The sequence below is a fragment of the Bos indicus genome, chromosome 18, assembly GCF_029378745.1.
Source record: "Bos indicus isolate NIAB-ARS_2022 breed Sahiwal x Tharparkar chromosome 18, NIAB-ARS_B.indTharparkar_mat_pri_1.0, whole genome shotgun sequence".
In the NCBI taxonomy this organism is placed as follows: domain Eukaryota; kingdom Metazoa; phylum Chordata; class Mammalia; order Artiodactyla; family Bovidae; genus Bos; species Bos indicus.
This window is the reverse complement of record NC_091777.1, coordinates 58770883-58792313: the sequence shown is the minus strand read 5'-3', so window position 1 is coordinate 58792313 and position 21431 is coordinate 58770883. Positions and strand designations below refer to the sequence as shown.

At 39.6% G+C, this 21431-nt stretch overlaps 2 protein-coding genes across 2 annotated transcripts; both read right to left on the bottom strand.

Annotated features, from left to right (window-relative positions):
• Window positions 1-1847: 1847 nt before the first annotated feature.
• Window positions 1848-6224, bottom strand: LOC139177314 (vomeronasal type-1 receptor 4-like). Its single transcript, XM_070772269.1, has one exon. The coding sequence runs from the start codon at window positions 5797-5799 to the stop codon at window positions 4846-4848; it is 954 nt and encodes a 317-aa protein (XP_070628370.1). The 5' UTR covers window positions 5800-6224; the 3' UTR covers window positions 1848-4845.
• LOC139177310 (vomeronasal type-1 receptor 4-like) lies at window positions 6216-21413 on the bottom strand. The gene has a single exon (XM_070772263.1). It carries the CDS (start codon window positions 17692-17694, stop codon window positions 16753-16755), a length of 942 nt encoding a protein of 313 aa, XP_070628364.1. The 5' UTR covers window positions 17695-21413; the 3' UTR covers window positions 6216-16752.
• Between the last annotated feature and the right edge of the window lie 18 nt (window positions 21414-21431).

Here is a 21431-nt window from a genome sequence, read left to right as displayed (position 1 = left end):
CAGAAAGAGTACCCTCTTGCTAGTCTTCAGCTGGATGTTATATAGTCACTAACTGTCTGTTAATGAAAGAAAGGAATGTCTTAAAACTCAGAATGGCACAAGGCCCCTCATCCATAAGATGCATTTTGGGATAATCTTGACACTAGATGACTCATCCCAGGCCATAAAATGATTAACTTGAATCTTGTAGAAGGGCAGGTTACCATACAAATAATTTTGTTTACATAGATTAGGGGAACAGTATCTGAGTATAATATTCTGGTTTGTCAAGTAGGTTCTCAGCCATTAGGCGGAACCAACTTGAAGACAGAGTTTGGGGTAAATGCACAGTACATTAAATAGCTTAAGACAAACATTTCTATAAGAAAAATGCATTGGTTATGTCAAGGTTTGAGAATAGTTAACTTCAGGTGAAACCAGGTGTCATTATGGCAACACAGTATGTTAAGAGAAACCTCCTTTTAAATTTGTATAGAGAAGAAAAAAATACTGCTAGTTTGTTTCCTCCTGCCACTTAAGAGAGACAAAAATGTCTGACACTTGCAGGCTATTTCCTCCACTTGGAGACTCCTGGCCTTCCTGCCTGTTACCCTCTCAATAGGTTCAAACAACATATCAAGAGTAAATCAGAAAGTACCAGAAGACAAATGAGAATAACAACACAACTTTCCAAAATCGATGGAACACAGTAAACACACTTCTAAGAGAAAACTTTATATCAATACAGGCCTATTTCAAATGTCTGAAAAAATCTAAAGAAAAAACCCAAATCCACATAACTGACCAAATTTCTAGAAACAGTCTTTGATGCTCAGGGCGGGTGCACTGGGATGACCCAGAGGGATAGTATGGGGAGGGACGTGACAGGGGGATTCAGGATGGGGAACACGTGTACACCCATGGTGGATTCATGTTGATGTATGGCAAAAGCAATACAATATTGTAATTAGCCTCCAATTAAAATAAATACATTTATATTAAAAAATAAGACTGAATTAGGAAGAAATAGACAATCTTGAAAGCAAAAAAGCAAAATGGCTGTCTGAGGAGGCCTTACAAATAGCTGTGAAAGGAAGAGACGTGAAAAGCAAGGGAGAAAAGGAAAGATATACTCATTTGAATGCAGAGTTCCAAAGAATAGCAAGGAGAGATAAGAAAGCCTTCAGTGATCAATGCCAAGAAATAGAGGAAAACAATAGAATGGGAAAGACTAGATATCTCTTCAAGAAAATTAGAGACACCAAGGGAACATTTCATGCAAAGTTGGGCGCAATAAAGGACAAAGATGGTATGGACCTAACAGAAGCAGAAGATATTAAGAAAAGGTGGCAAGAATACACAGAAGAACTATAGAAAAAAGACCTTCACAAGCTAGATAATCATGATGGTGTGATCATTCACACTCACCTAGAGCCAGACATCCTGCAATGTGAAGTCAAGTGGGTCTTAGGAAGTATCACTATGAACAAAGCTAGTGGAGGTGATGGAATTCCAGATGAGCTATTTCAAGTCCTAAAAGATGATGCTGTGAAAGTGATGCACTCAATATGCCAGCACATTTGGAAAATTCAGCAGGGGCCACAGGAATGGAAAAGGTCCATTTCCATTCCAATCCCAAAGAAAGGCAATGCCAAAGAATGCTAAAACTACTACACAATTGCACTCATCTCACACACTAGTACAGTGATGCTCAAAATTCTCCAAGTCAAGCTTCAGCAATACATGAACTGTGAACTTTCAGATGTTCAACTGGTTTTAGAAAAGGCAGAGGAACCAACCAGAGATCAAATTGCCAACATCTGCAAAAAAGCAAGAGAGTTCCAGAAAAACATCTATTGCTGCTTTATTGACTATGCCAACGCCTTTAATGTGTGGATCACAATAAACTGAAAAATTCTGAAAGAGGTGGGAATACCAGACCACCTGACCTGCCTCTTGAGAAACCTATATGCAGGTCAGGAAGCAACAGTTAGAACTGGACATGGAACAACAGACCAGTTCTAAATAGGGAAAGGAGTACATCAAGGCTGTATATTGTCACTCTGCTTATTTAACTTATATGCAGAGTACATCATGAGAAACGCTGGGCTGGAGGAAGCACAAGCTGGAATCAAGATTTGTGGGAGAAATACCAATAACCTCAGATATGCAGATGACACCACCCTTATGGCAGAAAGTGAAGAGGAACTAAAAAGCCTCTTGATGAAAGTGAAAGAGGAGAGTGAAAAAGTTGGCTTATACCTCAACATTCAGAAAACTAAGATCATGGCATCCACTCCCATCATTTCATGGCAAATAGATGGGGAAACAGTAGAAACAGTGGCTGATTTTATTTTGGGGGGTGGCCCTCCAAAATCACTGCAGATGGGATTGCAGCCATGAAATTAAAAGACGCTTACTCCTTAGAAGGAAAGTTATGACCAACCTAGATAGCATATTGAAAAGTAGAGACATCACTTTGTCCACAAAGGTCTGTCTAGTCAAGGCTATGGTTTTTCCAGTAGTCACGTATGGATGTGAGCATTGGACTATAAAGAAAGCTGAGCACTCAAGAATTGATGCTTTTGAACTGTGGTGTTGGAGAAGACTCTCTAGAGTCCCTTGGACTGCAAGGAGATCCAACCAGTCCATCCTAAAGGAAATCAGTCCTTAATATTCATTGGAAGGACTGATGTTGAAGCTGAAACTCCAATACTTTGGCCACCTTCTGTGAAGAGCTGACTCATTTGAAAAGACCCTGATGCTGGGAAAGATTGAAGGCAAGAGGAGAAGGGGACGACAGAGGATGAGATGGTTGGGTGGCATCATTGACTCAATGGACATGAGTCTGAGTGAACTCCAGGAGTTGGTGATGGGCAGGGAGGCCTGGTGTACTGCAGTTCATGGGGTCACAAAGAGTCGGACACAACTGAGCGAGTGAACTGAACTGAACTGAATCAAAAACCTCCCAGAAAACAATGTCCAGGGCCTGAGGGTGTCACATGTGATCCTATGAAACATTTTTAAAAATAAAATCTGTCCTTCTTAAACTATTCCAAAAAATTAAAGAGGAAGAGAACACTCTGAAATTTATTCTATCAGGCTATCTTTACATTTATATCAGTACTATAAAGAGACACTACAGAAAATTACAGATCATTTTCTTGATGAATATGGTTGAAAAAAATTTTCAACAAAATATTAGCAAACAGAATTCAACAATCTATAAAAGATATCATAAATGATTACCATGTAGCATTGTTCCAGAGATGCAAGGATGGTTAAAAATCCACAACTCAATCCACGTGATACACCACATTAAAAAAGGAAGATAAACACAAGATTGTGTCAACAGACATAGAAAAAGCGTTGACAAAATCTAACATCCATTCATGGTAAATACTCTCAGAAAAATAAGCATAGAGAAAATACATCTCCACATAACAAAGGCAAACCCACAGAGGTGGATATCTGAAAGCTTTTTCCTCTAAAATCAGGACCAAGACAAGGATGCTCACTCTTGCCACTCTGGTTTAACAGTATTTGGACAAAAAAGTAATAAGAGACATCCAATGCCTAAGAGAAGAAAACTGTCACTACTATAGAGAAATAATACTTTCTATAGAAAACCCTAATGTCTCCACCAGAAAATTAATGAATTCAGTACACACACACAATGGAATATTCCTCACCCTTTGAGAATAAAATTTTGCAGCTTCTAACACAGATGGACCTGGAAATCATTGTGTTTAGTGAATTAAGTCAGACAGAGAAAGTTAAATACTGTATATTATCCCTTGACATAAGGAATCTAAATCTAGTACAAATGGATGAAAATAATGATATAAAGAAAGACTCTCACATATAGAGAATAAACGAGTACTTACCAGTGGAGAGAGAAAGTGGGAAGGGGCAAGACACAGTAAAGATTTAGAAGTACACATTACTATGTAGAAAATAAATAAACTACAAGGACATACTTTACAGCACAGGGAATATAGCCAATAGTTCATAATAACTTTAAACAAAGTATAACCTATACACTGAACCACAATATTGTAACTCTGCCACTACTATAATACTGTAAATCAACTATAATTCAAGGAAAAAATTGACGTAAAAGAAAAGTTATGCATTGCGATATGTGGTTGTAATGGCAGTCACATTACAATATTTATGTGTAACAAATTATCACATCTTACACTTAAAATTCACACAATGTTATATGTCAAATATATTTCAGTTTTTTATGTCTGCTGAAATATATTTTTCTTTCGGTGTGTTTTGTATTGTACTTCACTTCAAACTGCTCATTTCTACATGAAAATATTTAAATGCGCTAATCTCCCTGCAAGACTCTTTCTAATAAATACTGCCATCTCTCTTAACAATGTGAACTATAAACTTGTAACTGGCTCCCAAATTTTTACCTGATTTTACCTTCGCGTAGTAACCAGGGTATTCTTTACTCTGTGAGGACATTAATTTCTTCCATTTTATTTCTGACTACTGTACACACTGATCCATTTTCATGTATACTTTTATCTATAATTCCATACCAACTTCATTCCTGGGAAATTCGTTCTGTTAGACTGAAAGTAACACATTTGAACACTTTATAATATGCATATCATTTCAAGACTTGTTTATTGCATAAATTTGTGAACTCCTTTTCTACAAGGAAACTTCAATGATATGATTTTTTATGAGGTATTCATATTTCATGACAATATATTTCAATTGGTCTTTATATTGAAGAAGACATTTGACATGAACGGTATATTATCTTGAAATTCAAATTTTAAATTAGGATTCTGAGGGTGAATAAGTGAGCTGGCAATGGCTCATTATAGAAATAAATAAAATTCACACTTTTCTCATAATAGTAGAGGACTCTGCATTTCTTTCCCAGGCAAAGTAGAGCCTTTGTACACTGGAGTCACGGCTCATGAGCAGAAAGGGGCTGACACTTGGGAAGCATGCTGCTATGATTACAGTCATGTTCACAAAGAACCAGCTGGGCTGAACAAAAAGAGCCAGAAGAACTTGAAAGATGGAGGAAAGAGTATAAAAGCAGACGAAGGTGCCCCCCAGGAGAAGGATGGTTTTAGTAGCTCTGGACTCAGGGGAGGACCTGGAGGAGGCATCGGTCCTACGAATGTGCTGGACCTGCTGCTTATGTCTGTACAGGATGAGAACCATGGAGCCGCCGGCCCAGAGTGTGAGCCCCAAACATAAAACATCAGGGGATGACAGCAATGCTGCATACAAGGCATCTCTGGTTTTTATATTCTTCTGGTCAGTAAGAATACTAAAACAGCAGCCATAATCTCTTTCTTCTGTGATGTTATTGTGACTCCATTTGCCAGTTATATAGATGGGAAAAATGACATTTACCAGCATTTGCAGGATCCAACACAGGAAAAGAGAGGGAACGGTGTACTTGGGAGCTGTTACTTTCAGCGCTGCACACCTGGAGTTCCAGGGACTGATTGTGATCACCTGAAAGACACTCAAGAGGCAGATGCTGCCGATGGACACTCCCCTCCCCACTCTGTGCAGAAAGAAGAGAAGTTTGCAGCCAAAATCACTGCGGATCTGCTTCCACCCAAAGATTGCCATTGTCTCGGGGACCCCTTTACAGACGAGGACCAAGGAGTTGGCCACAATCAGGTGCTTAAGGATCAAATCTGTGGACCTTAACCTGTAACCCATGACGTGAAGGACGATATAACTGCAAAGGAGTGAGAAATTCCCCAGGATTCCAACCACAGTCTGTGTTAAGATGATCATGCCTATTATGAAAAAGCTGCCAGCCATCCTCTCAGTTCACAGTCACTGGTACTTGTGAGTTAGAATGTCCTGCGTGGGAATATGAGGCATGGGCTACATGCATAGTGTCAACTGTAATCCAATATTCTCCACTTAACAATAGTTCCCACTTGGAAATATTTGCTTCTTGTGTTTTCTGTTACCAGCAGCCTTTAAAGGGTTCCATGTATAACAGTTAAAGAGAACTAATAAATAAAATTAATCACTGGATATACTCATGTGATCACTTCTTCTACTTCACAAATTTTTGAGGCAGGAACTGAAGGGATCTTAGTTATACAGAGGAGTGTAACCTATACCTAGACAGGTTAAGTATTTGTCAAATCTGCTTCTTAATGCACAGTGAGGACTGAATCCCATTTGGCTACTGAAGACAGTGGTTTGAAAACTTCCCAGATGCTTAAATGATTAAGACTCTGTCTGCCATCACAGAGGGTCCAGGTTCAATCCCTGGTCCAGGATCTAAGATTCCATGAACTTTGAGGCACGGACAAAGACAAAAAAAAAAAAAAAGAGTGCACTGATCACCAGCCATGCAAACAGCTAGTTAGTTGCAAGCATATAATAAACCAGATCTATATTTGATTTTGATTTCACAACTATTGATTGTAGACCTGTGGTATTTTGTAATTTTCATATAACATGATTCCATTTATTTGTAAAGCTTTATTCTATGATACCACGTATTCTGAATAACGTCTTAGCATCTTAATACATGAACATCACTGCTGGCAGTAGAATACAGCAGGAACCTGCCTCAGGACAAGGCAATGTCATGAAGACGAGAATGCTTCACTGTGGGGATGGCAACAGAAAGACTCTTTTGTTCCTATGATAGAAACACAAATGAAATAACATATATTATAGAAATGTTTGAATAATCATATGTAGGCAATAAACCTTAGGGCATAAAACACTAGCATGTGATAAAACAGTTTAAGAAAAAACAAAATTATTATTGTCTGATCGTATACTGAACAGTGTGTTATTGTCTGAGCCAAGTGAAAAAATTAGCAATGAATTAATATTTGCAACTGACATTACATACAAGACACAGAGGCAAAATTTAGCACTTGTAAAGCATGTGCTCTTGTGTCTTTCATAAACTGACATACTAGATTTGTTAGAATGTCAACAAATCGGTGTTGGTGTCTGTTTCTGATCTGATCACTTACCCAGAATCTTGATATGCCTTTCTCTCACAGACTCTGCTGCTCAGACGAAAGTACAACGAACATACCTTCCAGCTGGCAGGACAAGGGCTTGGTGGGATGGTCATTATACCCCGTATGTGTGTGGGAGGGAGGCAGCCAGATCCTGATAAATGGGTTTGAGATGCTGTCCTCCCCTCCCCTCCTGTCAAAACTGCAATTATCCTTTCACCTGCAGCAGTGATGGGACTGCAGGCCTGGGAGCTGAGAACACTTCTGGAAACTTTTCTCTCAGTTGTTAATTACTGGAAACAATTACAAGTTTCTAGTTAGCACCCTTCAGAGACAACTGGCTGTACTTGAGAGGCATTTTCTTTTCCATGATCCCTGAAGGAGATGGTCTCACGAGGAAGAAATGCTGAAATCACACACATTAGGGACTGACACAAACCATTTGCGTCCTTCTGGATTCTTCACTTCCCTGAGCATCTCTGCCCTAATACTAGTACTTTCCTCACCTTCAACCATTGAATGGAACCATCAATGAAAGTATTGGTAAAGAAATGGAATGAGACAAAATACCTGGGAAGTATATTCAAAGAGACAAAAGGAAAAGGAGGAATATCATCAAGAACTCATGATAGGAACCACTGGCACAACTTATATCAATCTAGACTCATTTTCATGATGCAAAGCCAATTATTATGGAAATTTTGTAGGAAAATATACTTTATTATTATTGAACCCTGTGATAAGAATTCGGTGCAGAATAAACAAATAGAAAAAAGAGAGAGGATTTGAGGATTTGAAAATAGTTATAAAATAAAAGCACCTAGATCTGACGGCTTGATGATTTTATCAAGTACTTAATTTAGGAGCATCCTTGGAGATGAAACAGTATGCCACTAAAAACCAGTGCATCTGTGCAAAATTAAAAGAAAATCTGAAATGCAAGTAGGAGCTTCACAAAAAGCAAACACACTGACAACTTGATCATGTACTTCTAGCCTCCAGAACTGTGAAAAACTATCTATGTGAAAAACTGTGAAAACTATCTATGTTTAAACCTCCCAGGCTGCTGTATTTTATTAAGGCAGGCCTAAAATGTAGTACAAACTGTAAGAGTCTGTCTTTTTGATCCTGGGACTTCCAAGGGTGATCCTGGAACTTATGTTGGAGAAAGTTTTGCCTATGTTCTCTTCTAGCAGTTTTTGGTGTCATGTCTTCTATTTAACTCTTGCAGCCATGTTGAGTATTGTGTGTGTGTGTGTATGGTGTGAGAGCGTGATTTGACTTCACTGATTTACATGAGGCTGTCCAGCTACCAGAAAGGAGTGGAGAAATATCTCTAGAAAGAATGAAGAGAAGAAGCCAAAGCAAAAACAAAGCCCAGTTGTGAACGTGACTGGTGATGGAAGTAAAGTCCGATGCTGCAAAGAACAGTATTGCATAGGAACCTGGAATGTTAGATCCATGAATCAAGGTACACTGGAAGTGGTCAAATAGGAGATGGGAGGAGTGATCATCGACATTTTAGGAATCAGTGAATTAAAATGGGCTGGAACGGGTGAATTTAATTCAGATGACCATTATATGTACTACTATGTGCAAGAATCCCTTAAAAGAAATGGAGTAACCCTCATAGTTAACAAAAGAGTTTGAAATGCAGTATTTGGCTGTAATCTCACAAATGACAGAATGATCTCTGTTCGTTTCCAAAGCAAAGCATTCAATATCACAGTAATCCAGGCCGATGCCCCAACCAGCAATGCTGAAGAAGCTGAAGTTGAACAGTTCTATGAAGACCTACAAGACCTTCTAGCACTAACACCAAAAAAAGACGTCCTTTTTATCATAGGGGACTGGAATACAAAAGGAGGAAATCAAGAGATACCTGGAGTAACAGGCAACTTTGGCCTTGGAGTACAAAATGAAGCGGGGCAAAGGCTAACAGAATTTTGCCAAGACAATGCACTGGTCATAGCAAACAACCTATTTCAAGCCACAAGAGACAACGCTACACCAGATGGACATCACCAGATGGTCAACACCAAAATCAGATTGATTATATTCTTTGCAGCCAAAGATGGAGAGGCTCTATACAGTCAGCAAAAACAAGACCAGGAGCTGACTGTGGCTCATATCATGAACTCCTTATTGCCAAAGGCAGACTGAAATTGAAGAAAGTAGGGAAAACCACTAGACCACTCACGTATGACCTCAATCAAATGCCTTACAATTATACAGTGGAAGTGACAAACAGATTCAAGTGATTAGATCTGATAGACAGAGTGCCTGAAGAACTGTGGACAGAGGTTGCTGACATTGTACAGGAGGCAGTGTTCAAGACCACCCCCAAGAAAAAGAAATGCTAAAAGACGAAATGGTTGTCTGAGGAGGCCTTACAATTAGCTGAGAAAAAAAAGAGACGATAAAGGAAAAGGAGAAAAGGAAAGATACACCCATCTGAATACAGACATCCAGGGAATAACAAGGAGAGATAAGAAAGCCTGCCTCAGTGATCAATACAAAGACATAGAGGAAACCAATAGAATGAGAAAGATGAGGTATCTCTTCAAGAAAATTGGCGATACCAAGGGAACATTTCATGCAGAGATGGGCACAATAAAGGACAGAAATGGTATGGACTGAACAGAAGCAGAAGATATTAAGAAGAGGTGGCAAGAAGACACAGAAGACTATACAAAACAATCTCATGACCCAGATAACCACGATGGTGTGATCATTCACACTCACCTAGAGCCAGACATCCTGGAGTCTGAAGTCAAATACGCCTTAGGAGGCATCAGGATGAACAAAGCTAGTGGAGGTGATGGAATTCCAGATGAGCTATTTCAAGTCCTAAAAGATGATGCTGTGAACGTGCTGCACTTAATAGGCCAGCAAATTTGGAAAACTCAGCAGTGGCCACAGAATTGGAAGAGATCCGTTTTCATTCCAATCCCAAAGAAAGGCAATGCCAAAGAATCCTCAAACTACCACACAATTGCACTCATCTCACACGCTAGCAAAGTAATGATCAAAATTCTCCAAGCCACGCTTCAACAGTATGTGAACCAAGAACTTCCAGATGTACAAGCTGGATTTAGAAAAGGCAGAGGAACCAGAGATCAAATTACCAACATCTGCTGGATCATCAAAAAAGCAAGAGAGTTCCAGAAAAACATCTACTTCTGCTTTATTGGATACAACAAAGCCTTTGACTGAGTGGATCACAATCAACTGTGGAAAATTCTTCAACAGATGAGAGTGCCAGACCACTTGACCTGCCTCCTGTGAAATCTGCATGCAAGTCAAGAAGCAACTGTTAGAACGAACATGGAACCATGGACTGACTCCAAATTGGGAAAGGAGTACATCAAGGCTGTATATTCTCACCCTGCTTACTTAACTTATATGCAGAGTACATCATGCAAATGCCAGGCTGGATGAAGCAATTGCCAGGAAAAATGTCAATAACTTCAGATATGCAAATGACAGCATCCTTATGGCAGAAAGTGAAAAACTATAGAACTCTAGAACCTCTGGATGAATGTGAAAGAGGAGAGTGAAAAAACTGGCTTAAAACTCAAGATTGAAAATACAAAGATCATGGCATCTGGTCCCACTACTTCATGTCAAATATATGGCGAAACAATGGAAACAGTGACAGAATTTATTTCGTTGGGCTCCAAAATCACTGCAGATGATCATGCAGCCAAGAAATTAAAAGATTCTTGATCCTTTGAAGCAAAGTTATAATCAACTTAGATAGCATATTAAAAAGCAGAGACATTACTTTACTGACAAAGGTCCATCTAGTCAAAGCTATGGTTTTTCCTGTAGTGATGTATGGATGTGAGAGTTGGACCTAAAGAAAGCAGAGCACAGAAGAATTGATGCTTTTGAACTGTGTTGTTGGAGAAGACTCTTGAGAATTCCTTAACTGCACAGAGATCAGACCAGTCAGTCCTAATGGAAATCAGTCCTGAATATTCACTGGAAGGACTGATGCTGAAGCTGAAGCACCAATAATTTGGCTACCTAATGCGAAGATTGGACTCGTGGAAATGACCCTGATGCTGTGAAGGATTGAAGGCAGGAGAAGGGGAGGACAAGATGAGATGCTCGCATGGCATCACCGACCTGATGGGCATGAGTTTGAGCAAGCTCCAGCAGTTGGTGCTGGACAGGGATGCCTGGCATGCTGCAGTCGTGGGGTCACAAAGAGTTGGACGTGAGTGAGCAACTGAACCGAATTAATTACATTGGGCCCACAGATAATTGGGGGAAATTCCCTATCTTGAATCAACTCTTTAGTAAACTTAATGGACCTGAAAAATCCACTTGCCATGTAATATTACATGACTACCCAGATAATGTCACATCCATGAGAGGAGAACTGTTTATTATTTATATAATTATCAATATGTTCTCAACACTATGAGCAATCTTTACCTCCTGTGATGGTTTCTTACAAGAAAGAAGCTAGTATAAGGGGATATGCCCTCACAATTTTTAGTGGTCTTATCTTTTGTCTGACTCTTTGTGACCCCATGGATTGCACCATGGCAAGCTGCCCTGTCCATCACCAACTCCTGGAGCTTACTCAAACTCATGTCCATAGAGTCGGTGATGCCATCCAACCATCTCATCCTCTGTTGTCCCCTTCTCCTCCTGCCTTCAATCCTTCCCAGCATAATGGTCATTTCAAATGAGCCCGTTCTTCTCATCATGGGCCAAAATATTGGGGTTTCAGCCAGCATCAGTCCTTCCAATGAATATTCAGGACTGATTTCCTATAGGATGGACTGGTTGGATCTCCTTGAAATATAAGGGAGTCTCAAGAGTGTTCTCCAATGCCACAGCTCAAAAGCATCAATTCTGCAGTTCTCAGCTTTTTTTTCAGTCCAACTCAAACATCCATACATGACTACTGGAAAAAACTTAGCCTTGACTAGACGGACCTTTGTTGGCAAAGTAATGTCTCTGCTTTTTAATATGCTGTCTAGGTTGGTCATAACTTTTCCTCCAAGAAGCAAGCATCACTTAATTTCATGGCTGCAATCACCATCTGCAGTGATTTTGGAGCCCCAAAAAATAAACTCAGCCACTGTTTCCATTGTTTCCCCATCTATTTGCCCTGAAGTGACGGGACCACAGGCCATGATCTTCGTTTTCTAAATTTTGAGCTTTAAGCCAACTTTTTCACTCTCCTCTTTCACTTTCATCAAGAGGCTCTTTAGTTCTTCTTCGCTTTCTGCCATAAGGGTTGTGTCATCTGCATATCTGAGGTTATTGATATTTCTCCCTGCAAACTTGATTCCAGTCTGATTTCGGTGTTGACCATCTGGTGATGTCTTGGTCATGAAAGATCTTTCTTGTACAGTTCTTCTGTGTATTCTTGTCACTTCTTCTTAATATCTTTTGCTTCTGTTAGGTCCATACCATTTCTGTCCTTTATCAAGCCCATCTTTGCATGAAATATTCCCTTGGTATCTCTAATTTTCTTGAAGAGATCACAAGTCTTTCCCATTCTGTTATCTTCCTCTATTTCTTTGCATTGATCACTGAGGAAGGCTTTCTTTTCTCTCCTTGCTATTCTTTGGAACTCTGCATTCAGATGCTTATATCTTTCCTTTTCTCCTTTGCTTTTCGCTTCTCTTCTTTTCACAGCTATCATGATCAAGATAATCACGATGGTGTGATCACTCACCTAGAGCCAGACATCCTGGAATGTGAAGTCCAGTGGGCCTTAGAAAGCATCACTATGAACAAAGCTAGTGGAGGTGATGGTATTCCAGTTGAGCTATTTCAAATCCTGAAAGATGATACTGTGAAAGTGCTGCACTCGATATGCCAGCAAATTTGGAAAACTCAGCAGTGGCCAAAGGACTGGAAAAGATCAGTTTTCATTCCAGTTCCAAAGGAAGGGAATGCCAAAGAATGCTCAAACTACCACACAATTGCACTCATCTCACACACTAGTAAAGTAATGCTCAAAATTCTCCAAGCCAGGCTTCAGCAATACATGAACTGTGAACTTCCAGATGTCCAAGCTAGTTTTAGAAAAGGCAGAGGAACCAGAGATCAAATTGCCAACATCTGCTGGATCATCAAAAAAGCAAGAGAGTTCCAGAAAAACATCTATTTCTGTTTTATTGACTCTGCCAAAGCCTTTGACTGTGTGGATCACAATAAACTGTGGAAAATTCTGAAAGAGATGGGAATACCAGACCACCTGACCTGCCTCTTGAGAAACCTATATGCAAGTAAGGAAGCAACAGTTCGAACTGGACATGGAACAACAGACTGGTTCCAAATAGGAAAAGGAGTATGTCAAGGCTGTATATTGTCACTCTGCTTATTTAATTTATATGCACAGTACATCATGAGAAATGCTGGGCTGGAAGAAGCACAAGCTGGAATCAAGATTGCTGGGACAAATATCAATAACCTCAGATATGCAAATGACACCACGCTTATGGCAGAAAGTGAAGAGGAACTAAAAAGCCTCTTGATAAAGTGAAAGAGGAGAGTGAAAAAGTTGGCTTAAAGCTCAACATTCAGAAAACGAAGATAATGGCATCTGGTCCCATCACTTCATGGGAAATAGATGGGGAAACAGTGGAAACAGTGTCAGACTTTATTTTTGGGGGCTCCAAAATCACTGCAGATGGTGATTGCAGCCACGAAATGAAAAGATGCTTACACCTTGGAAGGAAAGTTATGACCAACCTAGATAGCATATTCAAAAGCAGAGACATCACTTTGCCAACAAAGGTTCGTCTAGTCAAGGCTATGGTTGTTCCAGTAGTCATGTATGAATGTGAGAGTTGGACTGTGAAGAAAGCTGAGTGCCAAAGAATTGATGCTTTTGAACTGTGGTGTTGGAGAAGACTCTTAAGAATCCCTTGGACTGCAAGGAGATCCAACCAGTCCATTCTAAAGGAGATCAATCCTGGGTGTTCTTTGCAAGGAATGATGCTAAAGCTGAAAATTCCAGTACTTTGGCCACCTCATGCAAAGAGTTGAGTCATTGGAAAAGACTCTGATGTTGGGAGGGATTGGGGGCAGGAGGAAAGGGGACGACAGAGGATGAGATGGCTGGATGGCATCACTGACTCGATGGACGTGAGTCTGAGTGAACTCTGGGAGTTGGTGATGGACAGGGAGGCCTGGTGTGCTGCGATTCATGGGATCGAAAACAGTTGGACACGACTGAGCTACTGAACTGAACTGAACTGAATGTGACATTTCTTTCATGATTATACTTGGGTTCTGTGTTTTGGGGAGGAAGACTGCAGAGGTATAAGAGCCATTTTCATTTCATCATGTCAAGGGTCCATACAACCAACATGACTTATCACTGTTGAATTAACCTAGGTCTCCAGGATGAGGCAGGGGCCTCTGATTTACTCATCAAATGTTATTTTTGTCCCTTTTCATGGTGAACTCATTGAAAGCAAGACACTATGCCACACTTAAGCATGGGATGTTATTTTCCACGTTTTTTCATGATAAACTTTTAACACAATTATATAGAATCTTTCTGAAAAGGAATTATGTTTCCTCAAATACATTATTTCTTCAATTGTATTTCATTTCAGTTTTCACTGGTACACATTAATTTTTATACTTTGAGTTATAATCCCAAACCACTTTGTTAAAAAATCAAATTGTCCAACTTGGTGATTGGCTGTTCTTTTAGGTGACTTCTGTGTGTCTCTGATATAGCCCATCATTATGGTTCTTCTTACTTCTTATTTAAAGCACTTCCTTTTTCTACTATTTAATATAGGATTCTAAAGGAAATATATATATACATATATATATATACACATACATATATATCCTAGCCCCAGCTTCAGCCATTACTTCACCAAGCAACAGCTGCTCTTATTAATGAATGGTGTGATGAACCACAGTATGCACTGTACATGTGGTCATGGCCACTGGTGTCTGAAAGGTGGGGTTGTACACAGGGTAGCCCAGGGGACAGAATATTCAGCCAAACATGATATTTCTCAAACTTTAAAGTCTGACAGAATTTACCCTCCTTGGATTTTACCTGCCTTGAACAAGTGAGTTGCTTCTTCTTTCTGATTTCCTGTTTTGGGAAAGAGAATATCCATCCTATTCGGTCACACCATTGGAATTTGGTAAGCGTATTACGTATCTGCTTTCAAAAAAAAAAAAGAAGAAGAAGACAATGGAGGAAACAAGCTCCTTGATTTCAGACTATACTACAGAGCTACAGTCACCAAAACAGTATCAAACTGGCACAAAAATAGACACATAAATAATTGGAAAAGAATAGAGAGGCCAGAAATAAACCCACGTGCTATTGGTCAATTAATCTATGACAAATAAGCCCTACCACTGAGAGCTGGTGGGCCTCGCTCTTGAGAATGTTCTCCTCCCAGGATCTTCTCTCCTCCCTCTCCACGCTTGTTATAAAGGCCTTAACACACCTCCTTTGTGAATGAGTACGAAACAGACTCAGACCAAATCTCACCATGCAAACATGGATGGAATAATATATAATGGAGATATATATAATATATAATGGAGAAAATGTAGTTTCTTCAAAAGTGGTGCTGGGGAAACTCGACAGCTATGTACACATAAGACAATAAAATTATTTCAATATTTTGTACACTTTAAATTTACATAATGCTATATATCAAATACATTTTAATTTTAAAAAGCAGCTGACATGGTTCATCTATTATTTTTAAAATATTAGAATATTCTTTTGTTTTTGTGTTTCTTTTTGGAAAGTACACTTCACTTCAGTCTGGTCATTTCTGCATGAAAGTATTTAAATGTTTTAATCTCAGTTCCAAACAACATATTTCTAATAAGTACTACCACCTCTCTAGGCATGTTATCTGTAAACTCATAATGGACTGACAAAGTCTCTACTGAAGGAGATGTATTTTAAATTCCAACTCCCCACCAGGTCACTCTTTATTCTGTGAGGACATTAACTTGTTCTCTTTCATTAATGACTATTGCACATGCTAACCCACGGTCATGCATACCTTTCTCTTTAAGTTCATGCCTGTATAACTTCTAGGAAACATACTATAGCAGACTGAAAAAACAGGTGTACACACCTGAATAGCTTATAATATGCAGATTGTTTCAAGACTTGATTTTATTATCACATGAATTCTGAACTCATTTTCTGAAAGTATTAGAAAAATTCAACCATATAATTCTTTACAAGATAACTGTATGTCATGACAATACTATTACAATTGTTTATTTTGAAGAAGATGCTCAGCATGTCATGTTCACTATTCTCTTGAGATTCAAAATTTTAGCTAGATCTCTGAGGTGAAGCCATAAAGAAGGTTGACCACTGAAGAACTGATAATTTGGACTGTGGTTTTGGGAAAACTCTAGACAGTCCCTTGGACTGCAAGGAGATCCAACCAGTCAATTCTAAAGGAAATCAATCCTGAATATTCATTAGAAGGACTGATGCTGAGGCTCCAATACTTTGGCTACCTGATGTAAAGAAATGACTCATTAGAAAAGACCCTGAGGCTGGGCAAGATTTAAGGCAGGAAAAGAGGATGACAGAGGAAGAGATGGTTGGATGATATCATCGACTCAATGGACATGAGTCTGAGCAAACTCCAGGAGGTATTGAAGGACAGGGAAGCCTGGTGTGTTGCAGTCCATGGGGTCGCAAAGAGTCAGACATGACTGAATGTCTAAACAACAACTGAGGTGAATTAATGAATGGTCAACCATACACTTCAGAAATACACCCAATTCACACATTTCTCATAATAGTAGGGGACTTTGTATTCCTTATCCAGGCAAAATAGAGCCTGTGTACATTACAGTCACAGCTCATGAGCAGAAAGGGACTGACAGTTGGGACACACAAAGCCAAGATTACAGTGATGTTCACAAGGAACCAGCTGGGATAATCAAAAAGAGCCATCATGAGTTGAAAAATGGAGGAAAGAGTATAAAAATAGACAAAAGTGCTCACCAGGAGAAGAATGGTTTTGGTAGCTCTGGACTCAGGGGAGAATTTGGTGGGGGTATCAGTCCTACGAATGTGTTGGACACGATGCTTATGTCTGTACAGGATGAAAACCATGAAGCTGCTGGCCCAGAGCATGAGCCCCAAACATAGAACATCAGGGAGTGTTAGCAATGCTGCAGACAATGACTGTTGGATTTTGTCATGATGAGTAGAAGAACAGTATCCAAAATCCTTCTTGTTTGTGTTGTTTTTGTCATTCCATTTGCCATTTATATGTAGAGGAAAAATGAAATTTACCAGCATTTGCAGGATCCAACACAGGAAAATAGAGGGAACGATGTACTTAGGAGCTTTAACTTTCAGCACTGCACACCTGGAGTTCCAAGGACTGATCATGATCACCTGAAAGACACTCAAGAGGCAGATGCTACCGATGGACACTCCCCTCCCCACTCTGTGCAGAAAGAAGAGAAGTTTGCAGCCAAAATCACTGTGGATATGCTTCCACCCAAAGACTGCCATTGTCTGGGGGACCCCTTTACAGAGGAGGACCAAGGAGTTAGCCACAATCAGGTGCTTAAGGATCAAATCCGTGGACCTTAACCTGGAGCCAGTGAAGTGAAGGATGATATGATGGCAAAGGAGTGAGAAATTCCCCAGGACTCCAACCACCGTCTGCATTAAGAAGATAACGCCTATTGTCAAATCAATGCTGGCCATCCTCCCGGTTCACAGTCACTGATATTTGTCTTGTGAGTTAGAATGTCCTGCATGGGAACATGAGGTGTGGGTTACATGCATCATGTCAGCTGAAATCCAGTATTCTCCATTTACCCTTAGTTCCCACTAAGAAACATTTACTTTATGTTCTTCAGTTACCAGCAGCTTTAAACAGTTGCACATATGATATTTAAAGAGCATTACTATGTAAAATTAAAAGCTGTAGGCTCTACACATGATCACTTCTTCATTCTTCAACAATCTATGAGGCAGGTACTTATGTGATGTTAATGATACAGAGGAGGGTGACATAAGCACAGAGAGGTTGAATATTTGTCAAAATCTGCTCTTAGGACAGAGTGAGGACTTGAAACCCACTGGACTGCTAAAGATAGTGCATTGAACCCCAACTTTGCCAAAAGGTTAGTTAACTGTTCATATAATAATTCAGATATATATTTAGTTTTGTTTTCAGAACTTGTTCTTTGATATTTGACTGCTGCTATTTCATAATTTTTATTAAGACAGACACTTTGTCTTATAAATGAGGCTTCATGTGTCTTAGTATATGTACATGCACTGCTGCCTGCCAGGAGAATATGGGAGGAGCCTGCCCCAGGACCAGGTAGTGTCATGAAGATGAGGATGGCTCAGAATTAGGATGGAAACAGGAAGACTTTTGCTTTTATTTCAGAAAAGCAGTTATAATGCAAGTACTCCAGAAATTGTTAAATAATCCCATATAAAGTCATTAACTTGGGACATAAAATAGTCACACATGATGAAGTAGTACAAAAGGAAAAAGTAAATTATTATTATTTTCCAGTGATACATATATCTATTCATTAATAGCAGAGTTAATTGAATATACGGCAATGATTTATACTTTTCAAATGATATTAACATACCGGAGATATGTACAAATCAGCACCTGCAAGGGATCTATTCTTATGCATTTTATAAATTAAAGTAAGAGGCATTTAGATTCATATTAAAATACCTTTTAAATGGGCAGAAACAGTACGATATACGACTGAGAGCTGCGGCCTGAAACTCGGCATTATGTGAAGTTTCCTTAACTGCTTATTTCATAACATGAAGAGTGAAGACAGCCTCACCATAATCAATGGACTCCGGATGTTTTCAGTGAGGACACAATTACTGTCTCCGTTAATATCCAGAGTCAGAGAAAACATTTCCCTTCAAGCCATTTCCAGTTGCATTCACTTTCTGTATAGGATTACATGATTTTTGCAGACTCATCATACTGTTTATTACCACCCTGGAGTTATTCTTGTGGCCCCTCTAGGCATCCTGAACATTTAGTCTATGATTCCCCTGAGGCAGACTCAAGAGAAAATTGATTTTATATCTACATTTTTAAACACCTCATAAAAATCAGGTTTTGTTATCACTTGGACTAAGTCCAACAGCCACTGTCAGTGAGGATTAAATTAAACTTCAGGAGGAGCCAGCAGGGATTGGTTTAGGGTGAGGACCCCATCTCTCTTTGCCATCTCGGCTCATGATTCAGGATTTTACTACCTTATGCATAGTGTTGGCACTGAATCCAGTGACTACACAGAAGACTGCCCCTTTCTGATATGATCACTCAGCATCTTGATCTGCCTCTCTTTCACAGACTCTGCCCTCTCAGACTGAAATAGAACACCCTTACCTGACACCAACCTGCTGCCAGGAGAGTGGGCTCCCTGATGGTCATTATACCCAGTTCGTGTAGGGGAGGCAGGCAGTTGGTCCCTGATATGTAGGTTTGAGATGCTGTGTCCTCCCCTCCCCTCCCATCAAAGCTGCAATTATCATTTCACCACCAGCAGCGATGGGAGTGCAGGCTTGGGAGCCAAAAACGTTTTGAAAACTTTTCTCTTAGTTGTTAATTACTGGAAGCAATTACAAGTTTCTAGTTGGCACCCTTAGGAGACAACTGGATATATTTGAGAGGCTTTTTTTTTTTTTTTCATGATCCCTGAAGATGACAGGGTCTCACCAGGAGGAAAGCAGGAAATGCTGAAATCCCACACGTTAGGGACTGACATAAGCCATGTATGTCCCTCTTGGTTCTTCACTTCCTTGTGATGTGTCTCTGCTCTGAAACTAGTACTTTCCTCACCTTCAACCACTGGACCAAACCATCAACAAAAGTACTGGTAGAGAAATGGAATGAGACAAAATACCTGGAAAGTACATTCAAAGAGATGAAAGGAATAAGAGGAATATGATTAGAAACTCATTATATGGACCACTGGCACAAATCAAATCAATTTAGACTCATTTTCATAACTCGATGCCAATTATTATGGAAATTTTGTAGGAAAATATAATTTATTATCATCAACCTCTGTGACAAGAACTGGATGTGGAACATATAAACAGTAAAAAAGGGATAGGGGTTGAAAAGAACATGTCATAAAATAAAATCACCTAGATATGATGGCGCAGTGATTTTGACAATTACTTAATTCAAGAGGATCAAACCTGGGCACTAAACAACAGGCTATTAATAACCAATAGGTCTATGTGAAATCAAAAGAAAATGAGGAATTACCTTGAAGCAAATAAAAATAAAAACAGAAAATTTCAAAATCTATAAAACACAGCAAAAGCAGTTCTAGAGGGAAATTTATATGGATAAAAGCCTATCTCAAGAAGCAAGAAAAATCTCAAATAAACAATCTAACCTACCAACTAAAGAAATTAGAAAAAGAACTACACATAGTGTCAAAGATAGCAGAGAGTGGGAGCGATATAGATGAAAGAGAATATTTTAAAATCAGACATCAAAAGACCAATAGGACAAGTCAATAAAAGCAAGAGCTTTTTTTTCTTAAAGATGCACAAAACTGATAAGCCTCTACTGGGGGGATCAGGGAAATAAAAAAGAAGACCTAGGACTTTCCTGGTGGTCCAGTGGTTAAGACTTTCAACATAGGGTGTGCAGGTTTGATCCCTGGTAAGGGAGCTAAAATTTTGCTGCCTAAATCAAAACATAAAACAGAAGGGATACTGTAACATATTCTATCAGATCAGATCAGATCAGTCGCTCAGTCGTGTCCGACTCTTTGCGACCGCATGAAGCGCAGCACGCCAGGCCTCCCTGTCCATCACCAACTCCCGGAGTTCACTCAGACTCACGTCCATCCAGTCAGTTGAGAGAGTCAGTTCCTAGGCAGGTTGATAGGGAGTCTAGGGGTCCCCAAGGAGAGAGGGGTCTGGAATTCTCAAGGAGGAAGAAAGGACAAACTTTTTTTCTTTCTCCACATTCCTTAGGATTATATACCAATAATGTATCCTGCCTAAGGACAGTCTTTGGATTCCACCTTCTGTTATCTTAAAATGTTAATTATGGGAGTAGACCTGGTCTTTACAAGGATGTATCTTGCCTGAGGACAGTGTTATCTTAAAATGCAAATTATGGGAGTAGGTCTGATGAGGTCTTTACAACCTCCAGATATTCTTTGGATTATATAACTTCATTGTTAACACTAGCAAGCGGGTACTCTTTTTGCCCCCTTCTGATGCCTATGTCAGAAGCTTTCTCTATCTCCTTATACTTTAATAAAACTTTATTACACAAAAGCTCTGAGCGATCAAGCCTCGTCTCTGGCCCCGGATTGAATTCTTCTCCTCCGGGGGCCAAGAATCCCGGTGTATTCGCGTGATTCAACAACAACCTTTCACAGTGATGCCATCCAGCCATCTCATCCTCTGTCGTCCCC